The sequence below is a fragment of the Talpa occidentalis genome, unplaced genomic scaffold (assembly GCF_014898055.3).
Source record: "Talpa occidentalis isolate TD23 unplaced genomic scaffold, MPIMG_talOcc4v2.1 talOcc4.17, whole genome shotgun sequence".
In the NCBI taxonomy this organism is placed as follows: domain Eukaryota; kingdom Metazoa; phylum Chordata; class Mammalia; order Eulipotyphla; family Talpidae; genus Talpa; species Talpa occidentalis.
Window position 1 is genome coordinate 5,722,289 of NW_023601754.1, and position 26,480 is coordinate 5,748,768.

The window sequence follows — 26,480 nt, forward strand, 5'->3', positions numbered from 1 at the left end:
ATTTATTTAATTTTTAAGATTTATATATTTATGGGCCTTCCTGCTGGCTCATGGGGTTAAGATGCAGCACTATGAAGTTATCACAGCTACTGCAAATAAAATAGTTATTTATTTATGCATACAAGAACAGAGTGTAGGCCAGAGTTGTGGGGGGTGGGGGTGAGAGGATTCATCCAGACGCAGAGTGGGAACAGACAGGTGGATTGACGAAATACACTGCTGTGTGTATCCCACTGAGGAGAGCAGTGTGCGAGACAGGAGAGATCTGCTGTGCCATGTGGGTGCTCTCTTGCTGGGAATCCAACTCATGCTGCGGGGGCTGCGGACAGCTTCATAGTGCTGAGACTTAACCCCTTGCGCCACCAGGGAGGACAGTTTTTCAATTTATTTAAGAGATTGATGGAAGCATCTGCAGGTGTGGGTTCAGCCTCACCTCCTGTCTCAGCTCTGATGGATGTATCTGTCGAACAATCCAGAAGGACTGTGAGTTGCTTGTGGATCCTCCTTTGAAAATGATCCCAAGTCTTAAAATCTTCACCAATGGATTTGAGGTGGTCCTTTCTCACTGAGGTGGTTTTCCTTTGCACCTTTGACAAGTGGCACATATCATCCCCACAATTTCATCTTGGACTGCCCAGCGTCATTCTAATTTGGTGTATCACCATCTCTGGTTCCACAGATCTTCCTCTAGTATCTTAAAAAGCCATGACTGAGGGCATCCCTGGTGGTGCACACACAGGTTAAGTCTCAGCACTATGAAGCTATCGGCAGCCACTACAGCCCGAGTTCAATCCCTGGTCAGGGAGCTGACCCACATGGCAAAGACCTCTCCTGACTCCCTGCTGCTCCCCTCAGCAGTGTATTTCAGTCATTCTGCCCACTCTATCTCTGAATCTTCTCACCCCCCAACTCTCCTCCCCCCCAACCCTCTGGCCTACACACAGGCTCTTGTATGCATAAATAAATTAATCCTTTATAAAAGAGTTTCTGTGAAAAATCTGTGCTCACTAAAGATTATAAAATACAACAGGTGAGCAACCTGATGAATGTTGGAAGACCAGTGAGAATTCAATCCTCAATAAACATCAGACACCTCTTAGAGGGGAGAAGCATTATGAGTGTAAAGGGTGTAAGAAAACTTTCCTTTGGAAGTCAAACCTCCAGAGACATCAGAGAATCCACAGAAGTGTGAAGCCCTATGAATGTAAACAATGTAGGAAAACCTTCTGCGGCCAGTTAGACCTCAGGAGACACCAGGTAATACACACTGGAGACAAATCTTATGAATGTAAAGAATGTGGGAAAACCTTCTTGTGGCAGTCATACTTCAAGATACATCAGAGAATTCACACAGGAGAGCAACTCCATGAATGTAAGGAATGTAGGAAAACTTTCTTGATGCAGTCAGCCCTCAAGAGACACCAGAGCATTCACACTGGAGAGAAACCATATGAGTGTAAAGAATGTGGGAAATCCTTCTTGAGGCAGTCATACTTCAAGATACATCAGAGAATTCACTCTGGAGAGAAGCCATATGAGTGTAAGGAATGTGGGAAAACCTTCTTGTGTCAGTCATACCTCAATATACATCAGAGATCTCACACGGGAGAGAAACCCTATGAATGTGAAGAATGTGGGAAAACTTTTTCCTGGCGGACAGAGTTCAAGAAACACCAGAGTTCTCACCTTGCAGTGAAACAATACGCGTGTAAAGAATGTGGGAAAGCATTCTTCTGGCAGCCAGACCTTAAGAAACACCAGAGAATTCACACAGGGGAAAGACACCATGAGTGTGAAAAATGTAGGAAAACTTTCCTCTGGCCGTCAGATCTCAAGATACATCAGAGAATTCACACAGGAGAGAAACCCTATGAATGTAAAGAATGCAAGAAAACGTTCTCCAGTAAGTCACATCTCTCTCAGCATCAGAGAACTCACACAAGACTGTAACCTTGATTAGCAAGACTGACCATTAGTTCAAAATTTCAATATTCTTGTTTTATGCAAACTATATTTCCCCCGCTTCTTGACCTTCAGTCAATCCTGTACCTGACCTCTCCAGGAGATTGTAAACACAAGTGGTAAACATTAATCCAGCAGGTCACTAAAAACTGCCCTCTATGACTTTTCCACTCTGTGGCCCTGGAGTACTTGCGACCTTCCAGCTTTCCTTGAGAGTCACAGGGGGAAGCCGGTACCATGAGTCCACATGGAAGGCTTAGGGTTAGAAATGAAGATTTTTGCCTATGTTTTTGCTAGCCCACACTGCTGTCTGAATGTTCTGGAAGGCTAATTTTAACTTTTGGTGAAGGACTAAAGGGCCTCATTCGTAATGAGTGTTCACGTACACAGAAGTGACATGCTTCTCTTTGGCATGTGTGAAGTAAAGATGAAGAAGCTTTTAAATTTGGTTCTAGGTGTGGAGGCCTAGAATGAAGGAGGCCTAGGAATTGAATGAAGAAAGATTAAGACTTGAGGCAATGTGCAGACTCCTTTAGATATCCATTCTGGATTGGAAACTGAAAATAGTTTTTGAGGAGGTTAGACACTCTGTACAGGGAGGCGTGGAGGACATGAAAGTGCTGGTGTAGCATTATGTACTCAGAGAAGTGAAATGTGTGCCTTGGGTAATAGCAGGAATGATGGAGGGGTAGGTGTAGGGCACTAGTGACTCAGACCCGCCATTCCTGCACACATGCTTCTGCCAAAACCGCCATCAGTCTGGGCCTCCCCAATGGCATAGGGGTTAAATCTCAGCTCTATGATGTTGGCAGCGCTGGGGACTGAGTTGGATCAGTGGCCAGGGTGCTGACCCACATATGGCCTCTCCTGTCTCTCCCGCTGCTACCCTGAGCAGTAGATTTCAGTATTTCCACCTGTTCTACTCCCCACTCTGATGAATCCTCTTACCCCTGTGTCTCTGGCCTACACCCCAGTTCTTGTATGCATAATTAAATAAAAATATTTTTTTTTTAAAAAGAACTACCTGTCATCAATGGATTTATAGAGGACCATCCCCAGGGCCAACCCTGGTGGCGCAGGTGGTTGAGCACAGTGCTGTGAAGAGTTGGGCTCCTATAACTGACTGACTGGGCAGTTCTGACCTTGTATCTGAATGCAGAACTGAATGTACCCAACATGATGCCCAAGCAGCCTGTTAGGCTTAGCAGACCCACAGGGTTCAATGCTTGAGGTCTCCGACCAGCTGAAGAGCATCCCCCATCATGTTCTTCCAAGAAAACCACACTGCCCAGCTTAGGCCTCGGGTGGGCCTCTCCATCCACCCCCGCCCTTCAGATGTGGGGGCCTTGCAAGGGGTGGCATCTCGTCTTCCTCCTTAATTCATGGCATTTTGATCCAGGCGCATGGGCCTTGGCATCCTTACCCTTGACATGGGTCTCCTGCCCGCTCTAAACAGGTTCGTACCATCTTCTGCATCAATACAAAACATGTAAGACCTTTAAGGGAAAAGAACTTAATACGATTAGTGTGCAATACAGAAAAGGCAAAGAATATAGTTTTCAAATCAGTCACCCCAACTTACATCCCCTGGTGACGAAATGTCCTGCCAAACAGGGTTGTCCCAAAACAGCACCACTGCGGCCCAAGCCTGCTCTAAGGAGACCCATAGGAAACAGGCGGAAGGGGCCAGCACGTCTGGGACAACAGGAGCCAAATCAAGATAAAAGCTGCCATTTTTAAGCTGCCCAGGGCTTCTCCCCCACATCTATGTCAACTAGTTCAGGTCCAAGAAGCAAGTGCATTTTGCCACATGTATCTCTGCTGCAGGTGCCGCCTCCAGGTCTCCTGGCCTCCATCCTGCTTTCCTGTCATCTCCCTGCTCAGCCCCAACCTCCCTTGGGTGAGGCAGGGAACTGAGAAACTTCCCTCTTCCAGGGGACCCCCCCCCTTACAGTAGGACATGGGGTCTCAGTGCCAGTGTTGGGGGGAAAGAATATCCGAATGGTCCCTACAAACAAGTTTTATGGACCCCACCCCCACCCCAGACCAAAAAAGATGCAAAACATCAAGGTCTGCAGATCCCACGATGTCATCACCAGCCAAGGGAGGGTTGCTGGGTCCCCAGGGTGCAGTTAAGCAGTCAGGCTGGGTGTATAACCAGACACCTGGGCCTTAGGGGTCCTTGGTTTTCCGCCGGCCTTCAGCGTGCTAGTGGGGTGCAGCTCAGTGGAACTGTTAGGACGCATTTATCAATCTCTCTTTTTCCCCCGAGTCATTCCTTTCTTCATATTCCCTTTCTTGTAAATAAACCCTTTTTTAACCTTTTTGTGTATCTGCAGTTGAGTCTCATTCTAAGTCCATTTAAGTGCATAGGTCACGGCAGGCCAGCCCATTTCACATTGGGGTTGCCCTGAAACACCAGCACCCTCTTCAACTACAAATACATAAACCACAAATAAATTGATTGATACCTAATTGGTACACATATTTAATACATAACATGATTGCACATATGCTCATAGTTAAACATATATTTACACATAAATGTGTGTATACTTAGGTGCCCACAGAGTGCTCGGCAGCAAATCTGCCCCAGGGTACAGAGCAGGAAGGAATTCATCTGGAACATCGGTCTCCTGTCCCCCAAGGGTAATACCTATGTTGGCTTTGTCCAAGCATAACATTTTATTTTACTATATTTTAAAGATTTTTTTAATTTATGCATACAAGAACTGGGGTGTCGGGCAGAGGTATGGGGGGCAGCTGAGAGTATTCACCAGACACAGAGTGGGGAGCAGAACAGGGATCCAACTCATGCCACAGGAATGGCCATAGCTTGATAGCGCTGAGACTTTAACCCCTGCACCACCAGGGAGGCCCTGAAGGAAATATTTTAATAGCGCAGGTTTAAGGTCACATTTTCTAGATTATTTCTTTTTTCTTTTCTTTTTTTTTTGCGTCGAAGAATTAGAGTTTAGGCCAGAGGTGTGGGGCTGGGTGGGTGATGAAGATGGAGGATAAGAATAGAAAAGTTGAAAAGGAGGCGCCAGAAGACCAGAAACCGGACCTCCCTGGTGGCACAAGGGATTAAGATGCAACCTATGAAGCTGTCCTCAGCCACTGCAGCACAAGATCTATCCCAGGCCAGGGAGCTACCCACATGGCACAGCAGACCTCTCCTGCCTGGCCCTCTGCTCTCCTCAACACTGTATTTCAGTCACTTTGCCTGTTCTTTTCTCACTCTGTCTCTGGTGAATCCTCTCACCGCCCACTGCCCCTGACACCTGTGGCCTGTACCCCAGTACTTCTATGCATAAATAAATCTTAAAAAAAAAAAAAAGAAAAAAGAAACCTGGTTCACACAAGGCTGGCAGCTGGAGTGGGGCAGAAGGGATTAGCATAACCATTAGCCTGGCTATAGGAACTTAACCTTTACCCCAGGAGAGAAAGGGTGGGGAGCAGAACAGGCAGATTTCTGAAAAGAAACGGAGTTGGGAATGATGGAGGGTGGAAGGGGATCAGGAAGGTCCATGAAGGACCAAATTGAGGGAAAGGCAGAGCTGCTTCCTGGTGGGGAGGCTGGGAAAGCCGACTCCAGGAGGTGGGTATGGAGGGGTGAGGGGCTAAAGCACAGAGGAAGGGGTGAAGCAAACACTTCTATCATTATTGCTGGGGGGGAATGAGGGGCTAGTTTGTGGGTTACCTGTGGTCACAGGTGTGATGCCCCAGGCGCCTGGGGGAATTGGAACCTAAGGCAGAGGCATTTCTTGGAAATGACCCAGCGATGGCCAGGAACTCGAAATCTAACCAAATAAGGACATGGGACAGAAAGTCCCCGATACGGATCAGCAACGGCTGCACTAACAACTCCCGGAATTGGACTACTCACCATTGGACTGCCCACCGAAAAAATTTCCACTCCCGTGGACAGGCATAAAACCCTGCGTGCCCTACATTGGGGCGCGACTTGTTGGACTCCCCTATCTGAGTCCCTGAACCTCACCCGGGAGCGCAAATAAACCTTTGCTTTGCCCTCCGATGCACTGTCCATTTTTCTTTCATTTCCTCTGCGTGCCGCTTGCTCTTTCAACAGCCAGATAATCATGAGCGTGGTGCCCAGGACAAAGGGGAGGCTCCAGGCTCCCTGCTGCACCCAAGGGAGGGTGGAGCTGAGCAGGGAGGAGAAGCTGCAGAGGAGAATGACTGGGGAAGGCAGCAGATGGGGCGCCAGAAGGCGACCTGGAGGAGGCCAGTGGAGAGAGACAGGTGAAGAGCTGAGGCTGCTGCTGGGCTCTGGACTGGGGGAACAGATGCAGGTGAGCGACCTCCCAGGGAAGGTTAATGGCAGCTTTTATCTTGATTTTGATTTTGCTCCCTTCCTCCCTTTCTTGTCTCACTCTTTCTGACCCTCTGCTAGGGGTCCCAGCTGGAAGGTACTTTAGACCTGTGTTGGGCCGACCCTGTTTGGCCAGACACGTACCCAGGAAGGGGTGGTTGATGGGGGTGACTGATTTGACAACTACACTCTCTCCTTTCTGCATTAATCGGAAACCTAAGGCAGAGGCTTTTCTCAAGAAAACCCACCAATGGCTAAGAACCCGACACCTAATCAAATAAGTTCATGGGGGGCAGGAAGGCCATATACCGATCAGTAACCTCTGTGCCAACAACTCCCAGAGCTGGACTTCCCCTAAAAACTTTTCACTCCTGCGGAGGGGCATAAAAGCCCGCTCGCCCCACTTTGGAGGGCGAGTTCTTGGACTCCCCTCTCTGAGTCCCTGAACCTCGCCCGGGAGCGCAAATAAACTTCCCTGGCTGTCCTCAGTTACCCTCGCCTTGTTCCTCATTCGGTTTCCGTGCGCCCTAAACCTTTCAAAGTTCCTCTCCCCTGCAGGGCGCAGTGTTTTGTCTTGATAGGGGGATGGCAGAACCTCTAGAGCCACCAGGTTTGGGGTTCTGGGGTGCACCTCTCCCTGCCCTGCAGCAGTTTTAAATGCAAATGGAGGCGTTTAGGCATTTTTTTTAAAAAGCTTTATTATTTATTTCTGCACACGAAGACTGCAGTGCAAGGCCAGAGGGGCGGGGGTGAGCGGAGTCACCAGAGACAGCGGGGAGCAGAAAGGCGGGTTCACCGCAGTCCCGGGCTGAGGGGGGCCGCGGGGGGCAGGGAGGCCGCCCCGCCCTTTGCGGGCCTCCCCGCTGGGCGCCCGCGTCCTCGGCGGCGGCCGGAGCTTCCCAGGCTGGGACCCCCCGGCGCCGGCGGGACGCCCCTATTCGCGTTTGCATGGCTTCCGGGCGTTCAGGGCAGCGGTGTGGTCGGGGGATCCAGCTGCCTCTGGCGGGCGTGGCCCCGAGGGAGCCCCCCGCCCCGGGCGCGCGCCCGGCTCCGCCCCCGCCGCGCCTGCGGGCTCCGCCCCGACCCTCAGAGCGCGTGTGGGGACTCGGGGTGAAGTCCCGCCGGCGGGACGGGTCTCCCCGGGCCCGAGAGGCCGCGCGGACGGCGGGAGCGGCGGGCTCCTCGCGCGCGGCGGCTGCGTCGGGCTCCGGCGACTCGGCCAGAAGGGGTCGGCGCGTCGGCCCGCCGGGGCCGTAAGGGGCGGGGCCGGGCGTGGGGCGGGCCGGGGCGTGGGGCCGGGCGTTGGGTGTGACGGAGCGTGGGGGCGGGGCCGGGCCGAGGGGCGGGGCCGAGCCGGGCCTTGGGGGCGGAGCCGGGCCGTGGAGGCGGGACCGGGGCCTGGGGCGGGGCCGGCGCGTGGGGGCCGGGCCGGGCGGCGGCGGCCGCGTGAGGGGAAGTTTCCTCAGCGGGCTGCGCGGTGGCGGCCGCTCGCGTCAGGCCCCGGCGTCGCGGGCGTCCCGGAGGCTCCCACCCCGCCCGGGGCTCCCGGCGGCTCCACCCCGTCCCCGTCGGCCTGCGGGAGCCCGTGGGCGCGCGAGCAGGTGAGCCCGAGCGGGGAGGCGGGGACACCCCGGCAGCGCCCCGCGCGGGGAGCCCCCAGAGGGGACCCTGCGCCCCGGGAGGGCCCGCGGAGGGTCAACAGGGGCCCGCGCGGGGTCCCCGCGGGGCGTCCTGGAAAGGAAGGGGTGAAAGCTGCCTGGGCTCCGCCGGCCTCGCCGGGTTTGGGGGCCCGCCGTGGGGGGGGGGGCGCTCCCGCCCGTCCAGAACCTTCAGGTTCTTTAAAAAAAAAAAAACATGACGTAGCGTTTGTGTGTGCTGACATCATTGTTCACTCTTGTGAAGAGCCGGGCGGGCGGGCGGGGACCAGCTGAGTCTCTCCCACGCGAGAATTCACAGCCGGGCCAGGGGTGCGCCCCGCGGGGTCGGGACGGCCGCCCGGTGGGAGGAGGGCGAGCTTTGGAGGGCGGGGTCTGCCTTGGAGGGAGGCGGAGAATGTGGAGTCCAAGTTGTTTTTCAAAGAAGTTTTTTCTGTCAGAACTGGTTGTTCTTTCAAAGCTGCTTATCAGGGCCCTGCAAACCCGGCGAGCCGGCCCCGGGATGCAGGTGGCAGCAGTTGCAAGTCCCCCCACGGCCCCCCTCTAGCCCATCCCTGCCCCGACTCCACCTTACAATAAGTTAATTAATTTATTTGTTTGTTTATTTATTTGTTGTGGTATAGAAGAATTGGGGTGCAGGCCAGAGCTGCAGGGGTGAGAGGGTTCGCCAGAGACAGCGGGGAGCAGAACAGGAAGAGTCTCTGCAGAGCCCACTGCCCGGGAGCAGTCAGCAAGGCAGGAGGGGGCTGATGCGCCCGAGGGTCACCGCCCTGGCAGGGGGTGAACTGTGCGCAGTGCCTGCCCTGGCTTGCGGGTGCTGAGGCGGAGCCCTTGCGCCTCCAGGGAGGCCCGAGCCTTCACATTCTTCATGCCGGCACCTCAACTTCTATCCCTACAGTCTGACTCCAGCCTTAGGTTCTGGAAGAGCTCTCACAGAAGAACGGCAGTCAGGCTGCTGTCTGGGTTCAAACCCTCACTTTAATGCCCTAACACACCCCGACTGTAGTGCACGCCGTGTGTCGGGGTGACAGGCCGAAGTCAGGGAGCAGATGCCTCCAGCCCTTCTCCAGAGTTAGGCTCTTCCTGTCCTTTGTGCTCAGATCCACATTCCAGGATGTTTCTGTTACAGGGCAGGGAGAGGGGCAGCCCAAACCCCACAAACCTGCCTATTCTAAATGGGTTCTGCCATCCGCCGCATCAACACAAAACATGAGACTTTAATGGGAAGGAACTTTAATACAATTAGGAAACAATACAGGAAAGGCAAAGAGTCTAGTTTCTAAATAAAGCACCCAAAGTGACCCGTCCCCTGTCCCCTCGTGGGTAAAACTCCATCCATATGGGATCGGCCCAGAGCAAGGCCCCAAAGCCTGCCCCAAGTCTAAAGCACCTTCCAGCGGGGACCCACAGAAAAGGGTCAGAAACAACCAGACAAGCCCGGAAGGAAAAGAGCAAAATCAAGATAAAACCCGCAATTGTCACCTCCCCACGGGTCTCACCCACATCTGTGTCACCCCGTCCACGACCAAAAGACAAGCGCGGTTTCTTCACGTGTCTCTAGGCTCCATGCGCCTCCTCCAGGGCTCCTTCTGGCTCCATCCTGCTTCCTTCCTTCCTCAGTCTCCTCTGCAGCTTCTTCTCTCCCTGCTCAGCTCCACCCTCCCTTGGGGGGGGGCAGGGAACCTGGAACCTCCCACTTTCCTGGGGACCACCCTATTACAGTTCCTTCTGTTTCTGTGAAAAATTCCACACAAGGGCCTGCCTGGTGGCGCAAAGGGTTAAATCTCAGCACCATCAAGCTACTGGCAGCCACTGTAGCATGAGTGGCCCAGCCAGGGCTACCCACATGGCCCAGCAGACCTCTCCTGTCTTGCCTGCTGATCTCCTCAGTAGTGTATTTAAGTTGATCTGCCTGTTTGCTCCTCACTGTCTCCAGTGAATCCTCTCATCCCCCGCCCCACATGAGTGGCCTGCACCCCAGCTCTTGTATGCATAAATAAAGAAATCGTGAAATGAAAAACTGACCCAAGTAACCACAGGTCATCAAAGCCAGTCAATGTGCATTGACTGGCTCAGTTGCTCAGGGTTGTTCAAATACCACCCCCACAAACACCCACCCACAGGGCCAGGTGTCCCCGCGGGAGCGGGAATATTAGGCCCTGGCGCAGGACGTGGGTTCCACAGTGCAGTGAGTGACTGCACCCACGGCAGCCGTAGTGTGAAAGCAGGTCACTGTACAGGCACCTTCTGGCTGCGGGACCAGCGCGGCCCTGAATGTTCCTGAACAGGCTTCAGCTTGACACCTCCCAATCATTTGGGGGTACACCAGGAGTGGAAATGCGGAACCACATGGTTATTCTGGCTTCAGTTTTTGGGGAAATGTCGAGGTATTTCTCATGCAGTTTGCTCAACTGTCCATTTCCAACATCCTGGCTCCGCTGTTGGGCTGGTGTGGCCTGGAAGACACGCGAGAGGCCGTCATCTGGAGCCTTGGCTGCTGATCGTGTTCAGTTTACATCACTTACTCTTGAGTGATTTTCTGGGGATTGGCTCATCTGGCACCCCGCACAGGCCACCCGGGGTCCTCAGGAGGTGATGGTGCTGCCAGAGGCTCACCCAGCACTGTGGGTGCTGATTTCCCTCTGACCAAAACCAGTCACGCGACCAGGCCCAGGTCGGTGTTGGCTAAGACACCCCGAGGGGAGGGACACCGGGAAGCCAGTTTTTGGTACCATGAAGGGGAACCCCCCAAGTGTGCATGACGTGCAGCTGCTCTGTAGGATCACGGGGGGAAACGCGGTGCTCCGGGTCCCTGGAAAGTGAGTCAGTGCTGAGCACCGTGCGGGTAAAGCAGCAGGGCAGATGTGTGTCTCTGTACTTCAGGGTAAATTTAAATCTAAATTCTACCAGTGACTGGACTTGCCGGTCCCTTCCTGCCCCTTCCCCAAGTGTGAAACGCTGTGGACAGACTCTCGCTTTTGCCTTCTCAGCGGACGCGCTGCGAGCTCAGGCAGCACAGGCGGGACCCGCCGCCCCATCTCTTCCCGACCCGCCTGGCCACTGCCCGGCTCGGCCTCCGCAGCCTCCGTGCGTCTCTGCGGGCACCTGCCATGGCCACGCCTCGGGTGAGCTGTTTCCTCCTTATGTGTCTAGTTGCTCTGCTTGCGCTTGACGAGCTTCACGAGGGCCCCAGAGTAAATGGGGAAGCAGCCACGTGACCTGCTTTGGGCCCAGACCCGCACACAAGGGGAAGGCGGCGTCAGCAGGAGGGCGGGGGCTGGAGAGAGCACAAGTCTCTGCTCACCTGGTGCCCTGGGAAGAGATGGACACGCCTGTGACCTGGTGAACAACCCTTTGCAGGAAGTCCTGCTGCCTTCCCCTGGGACACGGGCTGTGGCAGGCCCCAGAGTCTGTGGAGTGTAGGGTCTCACAGAGGACGGCGTGGACATTGTCTCTTGACGCCTCTGGAAATGAGCACCCAGCATCCCGCGGTGGTGTCGGGTCTCTGGTGCTAAAGCCCAGCTTGACAAGGTTATTGTGCAGTTGCTAAATCCTGTGGTCTCAGGTAGCTCTGGGAAGGCCCTCACAGACGCAGGACTCACACCTGTAGTGTCTGGGGAATGGACTCGCATGCAGGCCCTGCAGCTGCTGCCCTGGCGCTTCTCTCAGCTGATCCCCACACCTGTGTTGTGCAGCAGGTTGTGGAAAGTTCTATTTTCTGGCGCATGTTTCCTGTGCTCCTTTGCACTTTTGGAACCATGCAATGTAGTCCTCATCACTTTATTGTAAGGCTCACCAGTAACCCAAGTTATAGTCAAGTCTCACACCAATGGCTTCTCAAATCATTTGCTGCACTTCTGTGGAGGCCCTCATTTGCCCTTTCTGTCTATTTTAAAGATGTATTTTATTCATGCATACAAGAACTGGGGTGTAGGCCAGAGGTCGGGGTGGGGTGAGAGGATTCACCAGAGACAGGGTGGGGAGCAGAACAGGTGTTTCCACTAAAATACACTGCTGAGGCGAGCAGCAGGGAGACAGGAGAGATCTGCTGCGCCATGTGGATAGCTCCTTGCCTGGGGATTGAACTCATGCCTTGTGGCTGCTGATAGCTTGACAGCGCTGACTTTATCCCCTGGGCCACCAGGAGGCCCCCTCATTTGCCCTTTCTTAATGGACTTAATTTTATAGCATATTCAGCTTCACATCAAATTCAACAGGATGTGCAGTGACTTCAAATATACTCTCTGTTCACCCCCAAACACCGCTGCCTCCACCTTGACACGGCCCCCTTAGCTTAGTGCATGCTTTACAACCAAACAGCAACATTGACTCATCGTTATCACCAGAGCACATAGTTTTCATTGTGATTATTCTTGCTGTTCTAGGTTCTATGGGTCTGGACAAACACACAATATTAGCCATTTTGGGGACTTCTCTGAAGTACAATATTGTTAGTACAAAAAGTTACTTTTTCTCCATTTTACTCCAGTCATCTTCAACATGTTCTTGACACACCTTCTGTAGACTTCATTCCTGTTTTGTGTTTATACTTCATTCTTCAAACCATGTGACAGATCTTTAGGGGAGCAGGTTTTTTTTAATGTGTTTATTCTTGAAACAATGAGATTTCCAATTTTGAGAAGGAAGCTCTCCTTGTATATTGGGAACAGTGGGTTCAAACTGAGGGAGGGAGCATCACCAGGGACACTGGGGTTAAGTCTCAGCACTGTCAAGCTGACCACTGCAGCCTGAATTGAATGGCCAGGGGCTTAACACCCAAGGGCACAGCAGACCACTCCTATCAGCCTACTTCTCTCCTTAGCAGTGAATTTTAGGGGATCCTCCCGTTCTGCTCCCCAACTCTCTGGTGATCCTCTCGCCCTCTGATCTCTGGCCTACACCCTGGTTCTTTATGCATAAATAAATCTTTATTAACAAAACCTGGTAGGATGTTCCTACTGCTATATCTCTTATCACACAACGTAGAGTCCAAAGTGAGGGGCATCCTGTATGAGATAAAACACACTCAAAAGAAATGAACGACCAGACCTCCCACTCTCGTGACCCCGCCCTGTGCCATTACAGGCAAAGGTGTCATTTGAGGACGTGGCTGTGAACTTCACCCGGGAGGAGTGGCAGGACCTGGATGATGCTCAGAGGACGCTGTACAGGGATGTGATGCTGGAGACCTACAGGACCCTGGTGTCCGTGGGTGAGTGACGCTTCCCTCCACTGCCAAGCGCAAGGACAGTTGTTGTTTTTTGTTTTTTGTTTTTTTTTTACTTTTTTCCTTTTATTTTGGCACAGCAGGCCTAGAGTGTAGGCCAGCGGTGGGGGGGGGTGGTGGTGAGTGGGCTCACCAGAGACTGGGTGGGGAGGAGAACAGGCAGATCCATGAAAATGCACTGCAACAGGTAGCATCTGGCAAGACAGGCCAGGGCTGCTGTACCCTCTGTGGGTCAGCTCCTTGGCTGGTGTCAAACTCAGGGCACGGAGGTGTTAGCCCTGAGATCTAACCTCTATGCTACCAGGAAAGCTCAAAAGGACAGCTTTGTTTCTGGTAAATGTACAAAGTTAAGGAAATTGGATGTTATATTATTTAAATTAAAATTTATTTCAACAATAAAAATTTAAAAACTAAATGCTTAAGATTCCAGGCCAACAAGAATGTGAGGAAATAGTTCTCTACTTAGAGGCTCAAATTTGCCCTCCATTAAACAACTTTTTTTATTTATTTTTTTAAGATTCATATATTTATGGGCCTCCCTGCTGGTTCATGGGGTTAAGATGCAGCACTATGAAGTTATCACAGCTACTGCGGATAAATATTTATTTATGCATACAAGAACATACAAGGGTGTAGGCCAGAGTTGTGGGGGGTGGGGTGAGAGGATTCATCCAGACGCAGAGTGGGAACAGAACAGGTGGGCTGACTGAAATACACCACTGTGTGTATCCCACTGAGGGGAGCAGTGCACGAAACAGGAGAGATCTGCTGTGCCATGTGGGTGCACTCTTGCCGGGAATCCAACTCATGCTGCTGTGGCAGTGGACAGCTTCATAGTGCTGAGACTTAACCCCTTGCGCCACCAGGGAGGACAGTTTTTCAGTTTATTTAAGAGATTGATGGAAGCATCTGCAGGTGTGAGTTCAGCCTCACCTCCTGTCTCAGCTCTGATGGACGTATCTGTCGAACAATCCAGAAGGACTGTGAGTTGCTTGTGGATCCTCCTTTGGAAATGATCCCAAGTCTTAGAATCTTCACCAATGGATTTGAGGTGGTCCTTTCTCACTGAGGTTGTTTTCCTTTGCACCTTTGACTGTGGTACATACCATCCCCACAATTTCATCTTGGACTGCCCAGCATCCACAGCCACTACAGCCCGAGTTTGATCCCCGGTCAGGGAGCTGACCCACATGGCAAAGACATCTCCTGTCTCGCCTGCTGCTCCCCTCAGCAGTGTATTTCAGTCATTCTACCTATTCTGCTCCCCACTCTGTCTCTGGTGAATATTCTTGCCCCCAGCCCCCTGACCCTCTGGCCTACACATAGGCTCTTGTATGCATAAATAAATTAATCCTTTAAAAAAGAGTTTCTGTGAAAAATCTGTGCTCACTAAAGATTATAAAATACAACAGGTGAGCAACCTGATGAATGTTGGAAGACCTGTGAGAATTCAATCCTCAGTAAACATCAGTCACCTCTTAGAGGGGAGAAGCATTATGAGTGTAAACAGTGTATGAAAACTTTCCATTGGAAGTCAAACCTCCAGAGACATGAGAGAATCTACAGAGGTGTGAAACCCTATGAATGTAAAGAATGTAGGAAAACTTTCTGCGGCCAGTTAAACCTCAAGAGACACCAGGTAATGCACACTGGAGACAAACCCTATGAATGCAAAGAATGTGGGAAAACTTTCTTGGGTCAGCCGTACCTCAAGATACATCAGAGAATTCACACAGGAGAGAAACTCCATGAATGTAAGGTATGTAGGAAAACTTTCTTGTTCCAGTCAGTCCTCACGAAACACCAGAGGATTCACACTGGAGAGAAACCATATGAGTGTAAAGAATGTGGGAAATCATTCTTGAGGCAGTCATACTTCAAAATACATCAGAGAATTCACACTGGAGAGAAACCCTATAAATGTAAGGAATGTGGGAAAACCTTCTTGTGGGAGAGATCCCTCAGGATACATCAGAGAACTCACACAGGAGAGAAACCCTATGAATGTAAAGAATGTGGGAAAACTTTTTCCTGGCTGGCAAAGCTCAGTAGACACCAGAGTACTCACCATGGAGTGAAACAATATGCATGTAAAGAATGTGATAAAACCTTCTTGTGTCAATCATACCTCAAGATACACCAGAGATCTCACACAGGAGAGAAACCCTATGAATGTAAAGAATGTAGGGAAACTTTTTCCTGGAGGATAGCACTCAAGAGACACCAGAGTACTCAACATGAAGTGAAACAATACGCATGTAAAGAATGTGGGAAAACATTCTTCTGGCAGCCAGACCTCAAGAAACACCAGAGAATTCACACAGGAGAGAAACCCTATGAATGTAAAGAATGTAGGAAAACATTCTCCAGTAAGTCACGTCTCACTCACCATCAGAGAACTCACACAGGACTGTAACCTTCATTAGCAAGACTGACCATTAGTTCAAAATTTCAATATTCCTGTTTTATGCAAACTACATTTCCCCCCTTCCCTTGACCTTCAGTCAGTCCTGTACCTGACCTCTCCAGGAGATTGTAAACACAAGTGGTGAACATTAATCCAGCAGGTCACTAAAAACTGCCCTCTATGACTTTTCCACTCTGTGGCCCTGGAGTACTTGCGACCTTCCAGCTTTCCATGAGAGTCACAGGGGGAAGCCGGTACCATGAGTCCACATGGAAGGCTTAGGGTTAGAAATGAAGATTTTTGCCTGTGTTTTTGCTAGCCCACACTGCTGTCTGAATGTTCTGGAAGGCTAATTTTAACTTTTGGTGAAGGACTAAAGGGCCTCATTCGTAATGAGTATTCACGTACACAGAAGTGACATGCTTCTCTTTGGCATGTGTGAAGTAAAGATGAAGAAGCTTTTAAATTTGGTTCTAGGTGTGGGTCAGCCTAGGGGAATTGAATGAAGAAAGATTAAGACTTGAGGCAATGTGCAGACTCCTTTAGATATCCATTCTGGATTGGAAACTGAAAATAGTTTTTGAGGAGGTTAGACACTCTGTACAGGAAGCGTGGAGGACATGAAAGTGCTGGTGTAGCATTATGTACTCAGAGAAGTGAAATGTGTGCCTTGGGTAATAGCAGGAATGATGGAGGGGTAGGTGTAGGGCACTAGTGGACTCGCCATTCCCACACACATGCTTCTGCCAAAACTGCCATCAGTCTGGGCCTCCCCAATGGCATAGGGGTTAAATCTCAGCTCTATGATGATGTCAGCACTGGGGACTCAGTTCGTTCCATGGCCATTGAGCTGACCCACATATGGCCCAACAGACCTCTCCTGTCTCCCCCGCTGCTCCCCTGAGTAGTGGATTTCAGTATTTCCCTCTGTCCTGCTCCCACTCTGATGAATCCTCTTACCCCAGTGTTCTGGCCTATACCCCAGTTCTTGTATGCATAATTAGATAAAAATAAATCTTTAAAAAAAACCTACCTGTCATCAGTGGATTTATAGAGAACTGTCCACAATGCCATAGTGTCTTCATTGCTTCTGATCAAGGAAATCCCTCAGCAGTGGAGGAAGTCCTGTAGGGCACCTGCGCTTGTGGAATTCACCTTCTTGCCACATTCCCTACCAGCCAGTAGCTGCAGACGTGACAGGATGGCAGGATGGTCTTTTGAAGACTCAGTTACAGTGCTTATCCCTGGCAAGACCTTGAGATGCCGGTGTTCTCGAGAGACAGTGTGTGCTAACTATGCCCAGTGTCCAGGACTGTCTTCCATAGCCAGATTCAAGGGCCCAGAATGAAAGCAAGGAAATGGAAGTGGCTGTGCTCATTCTCAACTTCTTTAGTTACTGTCCCTCCAACTTTCTGCTCCACTGGCCTAGAATTCCAGAGGGAGGGATGCATCCTCCCAGACACAAGGGTGATTCCATCGACCTGACAGTTCAGGCTGCTGCCCAGTCCCTCCCGGTTCCTCCTGCCTCAGTCAGCAGACCAAGATGGAGTTGAGCAATCTGGTGTGGCTGACCTGACCACCACTGGCAAATTGGACAACTGCCCCCCCCCCCGTGGGGTAAGGACAGTGTGTCTGTGATACAGGAGACTCAGGGTTTCTTTTAGAATGACCATGCCCTGTGGTAAGGTATGCTGCCCAGGGCCTCTCCCTCACATCTGTTTCAGCTAGTTCAGTTCAAGAAACAAGTGCATTTTGCCACATGTATCTCTGCTGCAGGTGCCACCTCCAGGTCTCCTGGCCTCCATCCTGCTTTCCTGTCGTCTCCCTGCTCAGCCCCAACCTCCCTTGGGTGAGGCAGGGAACCGAGAAACTTCCCTTTTCTGGGGGACCCCCCCTTTCAGCAGGACATGGGGTCTCAGTGCCAGTGTTGGGGGGAAAGAATGTCTGAATTGTCCCCACAAACATGGGTTTTATGGACCCCATCCCCGCCCCAGACCAAAAAAGATGCAAGACATCAAGGTCTGCAGATCCCACGATGTCATCACCAGCCAAGGGAGGGTTGCTGGGTCCCCAGGGTGCAGTTAAGCAGTCAGGCTGGGTGTATAACCAGACACCTGGGCCTTAGGGGTCCTTGGTTTTCCGCCGGCCTTCAGCGTGCTAGTGGGGTGCAGCTCAGTGGAACTGTTCAGACGCATTTATCAATCTCTCTTTTTCCCCCGAGTCATTCCTTTCTTCATTTTCCCTTTCTTGTAAATAAACCCTTTTTTAACCTTTTTGTGTATCTGCAGTTGAGTCTCATTCTAAGTCCCGTTTAAGTGCATAGGTCAAGGTAGGCCAGCCCATTTCACATTGGGGTTGCCCTGAAACACCAGCACCCTCTTCAACTACAAATACATAAACCACAAATAAATTGATTGATACCTAATTGGTACACATATTTAATACATAACATGATTGCACATATGCTCATAGTTAAACATATATTTATACATAAATGTGTGTATACTTAGGTGCCCACAGAGTGCTCGGCAGCAAATCTGCCCCAAGGTACAGAGCAGGAAGGAATTCATCTGGAACATCGGTCTCCTGTCCCCCAAGGGTAATACCTATGTTGGCTTTGTCCAAACATAACATTTTATTTTACTATATTTTGAAGATTTTTTTAAATTATGCATACAAGAACTGGGGTGTAGGGCAGAGGTGCGGGGGCAGCTGAGAGTATTCACCAGACACAGAGTGGGGAGCAGAACAGGGATCTAACTCATGCCACAGGAATGGCCATAGCTTGATAGCACTGAGACTTTAACCCCTGCACCACCAGGGAGGCCCTGAAGGAAATATTTTAATAGCACTGGTTTAAGGTCACATTTTGTAGCTTATTTCAATTTTTTGTTTGTTTGTTTGTTTTTGTGTCAAAGAACTAGAGTTTAGGCCAGAGGTGTGGGGCTGGGTGGGTGATGGAGATGGAGGATAAGGATAGAATAGTTGGAAAGGAGACTCCATAAGACCAGAAACCGGGCCTCCCTGGTGGCAAAGGCAATTGAGCGCTGCACTGTGGAGCTGTCACAGCCTCTGCAGCACAAGTTAGATCCCTGGACTGCCAGCGAGCAACCCACGTGGCGCAGCAGATATCTCCTATCTCGCCCGCTGCTCCCCTCAGCAGTGTATTTCAGTAGATCTGCCTGTTCTGCTCCCACTCTCTCTCTCTGCTGAATCCTCTGCCCCCCACACACACACCTCTGGTCTGTACCCCAGTTCTTGTATGCATAAATAAATAAATCTTTAAAAAAAAAATACAGAAACTTGGCTCACACAAGGCTGGCAGCTGAAGTAGGGCAGAAGGGATTAACATAACTCTTAGCCTGGCTTTAGGAACTTAACCTTTACCCCAGCAAAGAAGGAGTGGAGAGCAGAACAGGCAGATTTCTGGGGGGAGGAACAGGAATGATGGCAGTGGAAGGGGGTCAGGAAGTGTCATGAAGACCAAGTTGAGAGAAAGGCAAAGCCGCCTCCTGGTGGTGACGCTGGGAAAGCAGAGTTTCCAGGAGGTGGGTGTGGGGGTGAGGGGATAAAGCACAGAGGAAGGGGTGGATCGAACAGGACTGCTATTGATGGCGTTTTGTGGAGTGCGGGGTCCTTGGGTTCACTCTGGGAAAGGCTTCACCAGAGCTCCCGTTTCAGCGGCTCGCGGCGAGTTCCCCAGGCGAGTTTCTCCACGGGACAGAGACGTTATGTTTAAAGGGCACGTTTATCAGGGAAGGGATGAAACAGTTAAAGAGGCTTACAGAGACACCAGCAGGCAGGAGGAGCTGCCCCGGAAGGGACAGGCTTGCTAAGAGAGGCCAGCGTGATTGCAGGCAGGCGGCCTTGACAGGTCACGGGCAGGCAGGAGGCTGCTGCCCTGCAGAGAGAGTGGGTGAGAAGAGGCCCCTGCATGGGCACAGGTGGGCAGTGGGAGTGCTGCCCCGAGTCCTGGCAGAGACTGCCCAGACACAGTCCTTTTCTCTTTGGGAGGGTCACTCCGTGGAGTGGCTGCTAGGGCTGATGTTGGGTGACAGGCAACACTGAACGGGACCAGAGATTCCAGGGTGGGCCCAATCTCCATATCCTTCCCCTCAGGCCTGTGCTCCACCCTCTAGAGCATCTGATCCTGCTCGGGTCTCCTGCCTTGAGATAAGGCCTCAGGGTCCGACCTCTCCAGCTGGGCTAATGGTCCTGTTATTATTCCCCTAGCCCCCCACCTCCTTGCGAGTCAGGTTTTAGTCTTGTGAGGCCTCCTTCCCAGTGTTTCTATTCTGGTCCTCCACCACTATCACTATTGCCACGGGGTGGGGGGCAGAGGGTGAGGGGCTGGTTTGTGGGTTAGCTGAGGTCACAGCCAAATAATCAGCGTGGTGCCCTGGAAAAAGGGGAGGCTCCAGGTTCCCTGCTGCACCCAAGGGAGGGTGGAGCTGAGCAGGGAGAAGCTGCAATGGAGACTGACTGAGGAGGCAGCAGGATGGGGAGCCAGAGGGCGACCTGGAGGAGGCACGTAGAAAGAGACTCGTGAAGATCTTGTTAGGGGGAAGGATGTCCTGAGCTAATCCCATGCAGGCTTTGTGGACGCCACCCCCGCTCCAGACCAAAGCCATCAGGACATTGGGAAAGACAAATCCCGTCACCACCCAAGGGAAGGTGGCGGGGACCTGAGGGTGGAGTTAAGCAGCCAGGTGTGGTATAAAAACCAAACTCGTGGGCCTTGGGCTGTCTCGCTGTCTCTCGCCTCCTGGCTTCAGGGCTCCTGGCTCTATCCCAGATCAGCGGATCAGGTAGGACGCATTTAAAACTTTGTCTCCCACTTTTCTCCCTGAGCTGTACATTTCCTCACTTGCCCTTCCCTTGTGAATAAACCTTTGTTAACCGTTCGCGTGCACCTGCAGTGGAGTATTGATAAGTCCTTTTAAGCGCGCGGGTGAGGACCCACAGCCAGGCACCCCTGTTTTGTATCGGGGCTGCCCTATAACAATCTGAGCTTGCTGCTTGGCCTGGACTGGGGCAACAGATGAGGGTGAGTGACCCCCAGGGGGCGGTTAACAATGGCAGCTTTTTTTTTTTTTTAAGATTTATTTTATTTATACAAGAGCCAGGGTACAGGCCAGATGCGTGGGAGGGTGAGAGGACTCACCAGAGACAGAGTGGGGAGCAGAAAGGCAGACTGATGAAATACACTGCTGAGGGGAGCAGCGGGGAGACAGGAGAGGTCTGCTTGCCATGTGGGTTGCTCCGAGGCTGGTGTGGATCGAACGGGGGCTGCAGAGCCTGCGCCACCAGGGAGGCCCAACAATGACAGATTTCATGTTGATTTTGATTTTGCTCTTTTCCTCCCTTTCTTGTCTGACTTTCTGACCCTTTCCAAGGGGTCCGGGCTGAAAGGTCCTTGCAGGGCACAGGAATGCAAAAGCCCACCTAGGGGCGAGAGTGAGGGCCTGCTGGTACCATCAGGAAACAACTCTGTTCCTCCGCAAACCAGTTCCCCCTCATGCAAGCCCAGTTTCCTCTCCCCACCCTGTGAAAACCTGCCTTCCCCTGACCATGGGCTCAACGTCTCCAACCCCACCTTGGGTGTGAGAATCTCGCCCAGTTGCAGGTGCCCCATAAATTTTCCCCGCCTTCGAGAACACTTGGCCTGGCTCTTCTTATCTTTACCGCCCGGAAACTTTCACCCACCGAAAGGTGCTTTAGACCCGTGTGGCCGACCCTGTTTGGCCAGACACGACCCGGGAGGGGATGGACGGTGGGGGTGACTGACGGGGCCCCTCCACTCCTGCCTGCACCCCGCACTGTGTTCAAGTTCCTCTCCCCTGCAGGGGGCTGTGTTTTGTCTTGATAGGGGGATGGCAGAACCTCTAGAGCCACCAGGTTTGGGGTTCTGGGGTGCACCTCTCCCTGCCCTGCAGCAGTTTTAAATGCAAATGGAGGCGTTTAGGCATTTTTTAAAAAGCTTTATTATTTATTTCTGCACACAAGACTGCAGTGCAAGGCCAGAGGGGCGGGGGTGAGCGGAGTCACCAGAGACAGCGGGGAGCAGAAAGGCGGGTTCACCGCAGTCCCGGGCCGAGGGGAGCCGCGGGGGGCAGGGAGGCCGCCCCGCCCTTTGCGGCGGCGGCCGGAGCTTCCCAGGCTGGGACACCCCCCCCACCCCGCGCCGGCTCCCCGCCCCTATTCGCCTTTGCATGGCTTCAGGGCGTTCGGGCAGCGGTGTGGTCGGGGGGATCCAGCTGCCTCTGGCGGGCGTGGCCCCGAGGGAGCCCCCCACCCCCGGCGCGCCCCGGCTCCGCCCCCGCCGCGCCTGCGGGCTCCGCCCCGACCCTCAGAGCGCGTGTGGGGACTCGGGGTGAAGTCCCGCCGGCGGGACGCGTCTCCCTGGGGCCCGCGGGGGGCTCCGTCCGCGAGTGGGTCTGGGAGCCCATGGGCGCGCGAGGGGGTGAGCCCGAGCGGGGAGGCGAGGACACCCGGGCAGCGCCCCGCGTGGGGAGCCCTCAGGGGACCCGGTGCCGTGTGGGCAGGATGTGGGAAACTGGGGGCTTTGGGGTTTCGTTTGGATCTGGTGAGCATAGGGGGTCCGGGTCCTTCCTGAGCGTGACCCCGGGTCCCCGTCCGCCCCTGAGGGGCGCCCCTGCCCGAGCTGCTCCGGGGTGCGGGGGCCGCCCGGGCCGTCGGGGTGTCTCGGTCCCTGTGGACGGATGATGTAGTGTGGGGAGCGCGGTGTAAGCATTTCTGGGGTCACACCCCGCCCCCACCCCTGCCCGGCTCTGCGGGCAGGAGGGCGAAGCCGCGTCCGGGCGCCCGGACTGAGCGGCTGCGCCCCGATCCCTCCAGGGCGTCTCCCTTGAGGGGACCCTGTCCCCCGCCCCCTGCGCCCCGGGAGGGCCCGCGGAGGGCCAACAGGGGCCCACCTCAGGGTCCCCGCGGGCGTCCTGGAAAGGAAGGGGCGCTCCCGCCCGTCCGGAACCTTTATGTTCCTTTTTAAAAAAATGTAACGTATTCATGGGTATATGTATTTACACCATTGTTCAGTTTTTAAAAAGATTTATTTATTTATTTGTTTGTTTATTTATTTATTGTGGTATCGAAGAATTGGGGTGCAGGCCAGAGCTGCAGGGGTGAGAGGGTTCGCCAGAGACAGCGGGGAGCAGAACAGGAAGAGTCTCTGCAGAGCCCACTGCCTGGGAGCAGTCAGCAAGGCAGGAGGGGGCTGATGCGCCCGAGGGTCACCGCCCTGGCAGGGGGTGAACTGTGCGCAGTGCCTGCCCTGGCTTGCGGGTGCTGAGGCGGAGCCCCCGCGCCTCCAGGGAGGCCTGAACCTTTACATTCTTCATGCAGGGGTGGGGGGGGGGTTGGGGTCTCAACTTCTATCCCTACAGTCTGACTCCAGCCTGAGGTTCTGGAAGAGCTCTCACAGAAGAACGGCAGTCAGGCTGCTGTCTGGGTTCAAACCCTCACTTTAATGCCCTAACACACCCCGACTGTAGTGCACGCCGTGTGTCGGGGTGACAGGCCGAAGTCAGGGAGCAGATGCCTCCAGCCCTTCTCCAGAGTTAGGCTCTTCCTGTCCTTTGTGCTCAGATCCACATTCCAGGATGGTTCCTTCTGTCTCTGTGAAAAACGCCACCCAAGGGCCTGCCTGGTGGAACAAGGGGTTAAGTCTCAGCACCATCAAGCTACTGGCAGCCACTGCAGCATGAGTTTGCTCCCCAGCCAGGGCTACCCACATGGCGCAGCAGACCTCTCCTGTCTCACCCGCTGCTCCCCTCAGCAGTGGATTTCAGTGCCTCCGCCTGTTCTGCTCCCCACTCTGTCTCTGGTGAATCCTCTCACTACCACCCCCTCAACTTGTGGCCTGCACCGCAAGTCTTTCATGCGTAAATAATCAATCTTTAAAAAAATAATGCCCCAGCAATTTTCATCAGGATTGCATTTTCTCTGTCGTTGGCTTTGAGAAGTCTGCAGGGTTCAGTGATAATAATTATTGCAAGCGTGAGGACAGAATATTTTTCCATTTATTTATATTTTCGATTTGTTTGAATAGTGTTTCATTTTTTGTTTTCCAACTATTTTATAGTTTTCCTTGAACAGATTTTCTTCTTAGAAACAAAGAATTTCTAATCTTTACTATAAAAACTCTGATCAAGGGGCCTCGTTGGTGGTGCAAGGGGTTAAGATGCAACCTATGAAGCTATCCGCAGCCACTGTAGTGTGAGTTTGATCCCCAGCCAGGGAGCTACCCACATGGCATGGCAGACCTCCCCTGTATCCCCGCTGCTCCCCTCAGCAGTGTTATTCAGTCATTCTGCCTATTTGCTCCCCAGTCTGTCTCCACTGAATCACCCCCTACCCTGCATCTCTGGCCTGCACCCAGCTCTTGTATGCATAAATAAAGAAATCTAGAAAAAGAAAAACTGACCCAAGCAACAACAGGTCATCAAAGCCAGTCAATGTGCATTGACTGGCTCAGTTGCTCAGGGTTGTTCAAATACCACCCCCACAAACACCCACCCACAGGGCCAGGTGTCCCCGCGGGAGCAGGAATATTAGGCCCTGGCGCAGGACGTGGGTTCCACAGTGCAGTGAGTGACTGCACCCACGGCAGCCGTAGTGTGAAAGCAGGTCACTGTACAGGCACCTTCTGGCTGCGGGACCAGCGCGGCCCTGAATGTTCCTGAACAGGCTTCAGCTTGACACCTCCCAATCATTTGGGGGTACACCAGGAGTGGAAATGCGGAACCACATGGTTATTCTGGCTTCAGTTTTTGGGGAAATGTCGAGGTATTTCTCATGCAGTTTGCTCAACTGTCCATTTCCAACATCCTGGCTCCGCTGTTGGGCTGGTGTGGCCTGGAAGACACGCGAGAGGCCGTCATCTGGAGCCTTGGCTGCTGATCGTGTTCAGTTTACATCACTTACTCTTGAGTGATTTTCTGGGGATTGGCTCATCTGGCGCCCCGCACAGGCCACCCCGGGGTCCTCAGGAGGTGATGGTGCTGCCAGAGGCTCACCCAGCACTGTGGGTGCTGATTTCCCTCTGACCAAAGCTGGTCACAGGGCCAGGCCCAGGTCGGTGTTGGCTTAGACACCCCGAGGGGAGGGACACCGGGAAGCCAGTTTTTGGTACCATGAAGGGGAACCCCCAAGTGTGCATGACGTGCAGCTGCTCTGTAGGATCACGGGGGGAAACGCTGTGCTCCGGGTCCCTGGAAAGTGAGTCAGTGCTGAGCACCGTGCGGGTAAAGCAGCAGGGCAGATGTGCGCCTCTGTCCTTCAGGGTAAATTTAAATCTAAATCCTACCAGTGACTGGACTTGCCGGTCCCTTCCTGCCCCTTCCCCAAGTGTGAAACGCTGCTGTGGACAGACTCTCGCTTTTGCCTTCTCAGCGGACGCGCTGCGAGCTCAGGCAGCACAGGCGGGACCCGCCGCCCCATCTCTTCCCGACCCGCCCGGCCACTGCCCGGCTCGGCCTCCGCAGCCTCCGTGCGTCTCTGCGGGCACCTGCCATGGCCACGCCTCGGGTGAGCTGTTTCCTCCTTATGTGTCTAGTTGCTCTGCTTGCGCTTGACGAGCTTCACGAGGGCCCCAGAGTAAATGGGGAAGCAGCCACGTGACCTGCTTTGGGCCCAGACACGCACACAAGGGGAAGGCGGCGTCAGCAGGAGGGCGGGGGCTGGAGAGAGCACAAGTCTCTGCTCACCTGGTGCTGTGGGAAGAGATGGACACGCCCGTGACCTGGTGAACCACCCTTTGCAGGAAGGCCCGCTGCCTTCCCCCGGGACACGGGCTGTGGCAGGCCCCAGAGTCTGTGGAGTGTAGGGTCTCACAGAGGATGGCGTGGACATTGTCTCGTGACCCCTCTGGAAATGAGCACCCAGCATCCCGCGGTGGTGACGGCTCTCTGGTGCTAAAGCCCAACTTGACAAGGTTTTTGTGCAGTTGCTAAATCCCGTGGTCTCAGGTAGCTCTGGGAAGGCCCTCGCAGACGCAGGACTCCCACCTGCCGTGTCTGGGGATGGACTCGCATGCAGGCCCTGCAGCTGCTGCCCTTGCGCTTCTCTCAGCTGATCCCCACACCCGGGTTGTGCAGCAGGCTGTGGAAAGTTCTATTTTCTGGCACATGTTTCCTCTGCTCCTTTGCGCTGCAGACCCACTTAGTGTAGCCCTCATCACTCTGTTGTGAGGCTCACCAGTAACCCGAGTTACCGTCAAGTCTCACACCGTTGGGTTCTCGAATCATCTGCCATATTTGAATATACCGTCCATGATGTCCTGGAAATTCCTTGCCTGTTAGCTTCTGTCTCAGCCTCTCTGGTGATTCATTCCGTTTCCCGCAATTTTTGTGCTTCCTTCTTCTGAATGTTGTCACCGCCGTGATCTTCACACTCTGCAGCCCTCCCCGGGTAGTCAGCCCTCTGTGGGTTGGAGGGTCCCAACTCTTTCCCTCCAGCTTGGACCCCCTGCACAGTCTTCTCTCCCCAGGTTCAATTCCCGGTTGAGGGCTTTATTGTACATTTCCAGAAGGCACTTCCAGCTCAACACATGGGATGGACAAATGCGCTCAGGATGGGCCTTTCTACCAGCTTGGGATTACCTCCTCCGCTGTCAGGTTTAATCTGATCCAGTGAAAGTCCTGGGCTTTGTTCTGTTAATTTTATAAAGATCTGCATTGTTACTCATGAGCAAATACAGAACTTCCTCTTTTATATCATAATTAGTCTCCTTGGCAAAACCTGAAGGATGTATTGGCTCCGTGACCGGCTCTGTCCCCTGTAAGCTTCCCTACTCGGCAAAGCTTGTGGGGATGGCTATCGGGCAGCCTGGGTGTGAGCAATCCCCCAGGAGTCCATGAGAGTTGTTTGAACACG

The 26,480-nt window shown here is 53.1% G+C and overlaps 1 protein-coding gene across 1 annotated transcript in view; it reads left to right on the top strand.

The window, feature by feature from the left end:
* The first annotated feature begins 13,138 nt into the window (after positions 1-13,138).
* The window catches only part of LOC119248907 (zinc finger protein 809-like), a 29,310-nt gene continuing 15,968 nt past the window's right edge, over positions 13,139-26,480 (top strand). Inside the window, exons 1-2 of the mRNA XM_037515809.2 lie at positions 13,139-13,165; positions 24,999-25,133. Of these exons, the coding sequence (XP_037371706.2) occupies positions 25,119-25,133 (15 nt within the window). The 5' untranslated portion in view covers positions 13,139-13,165; positions 24,999-25,118. The remainder of the gene's footprint in view (positions 13,166-24,998; positions 25,134-26,480) is intronic.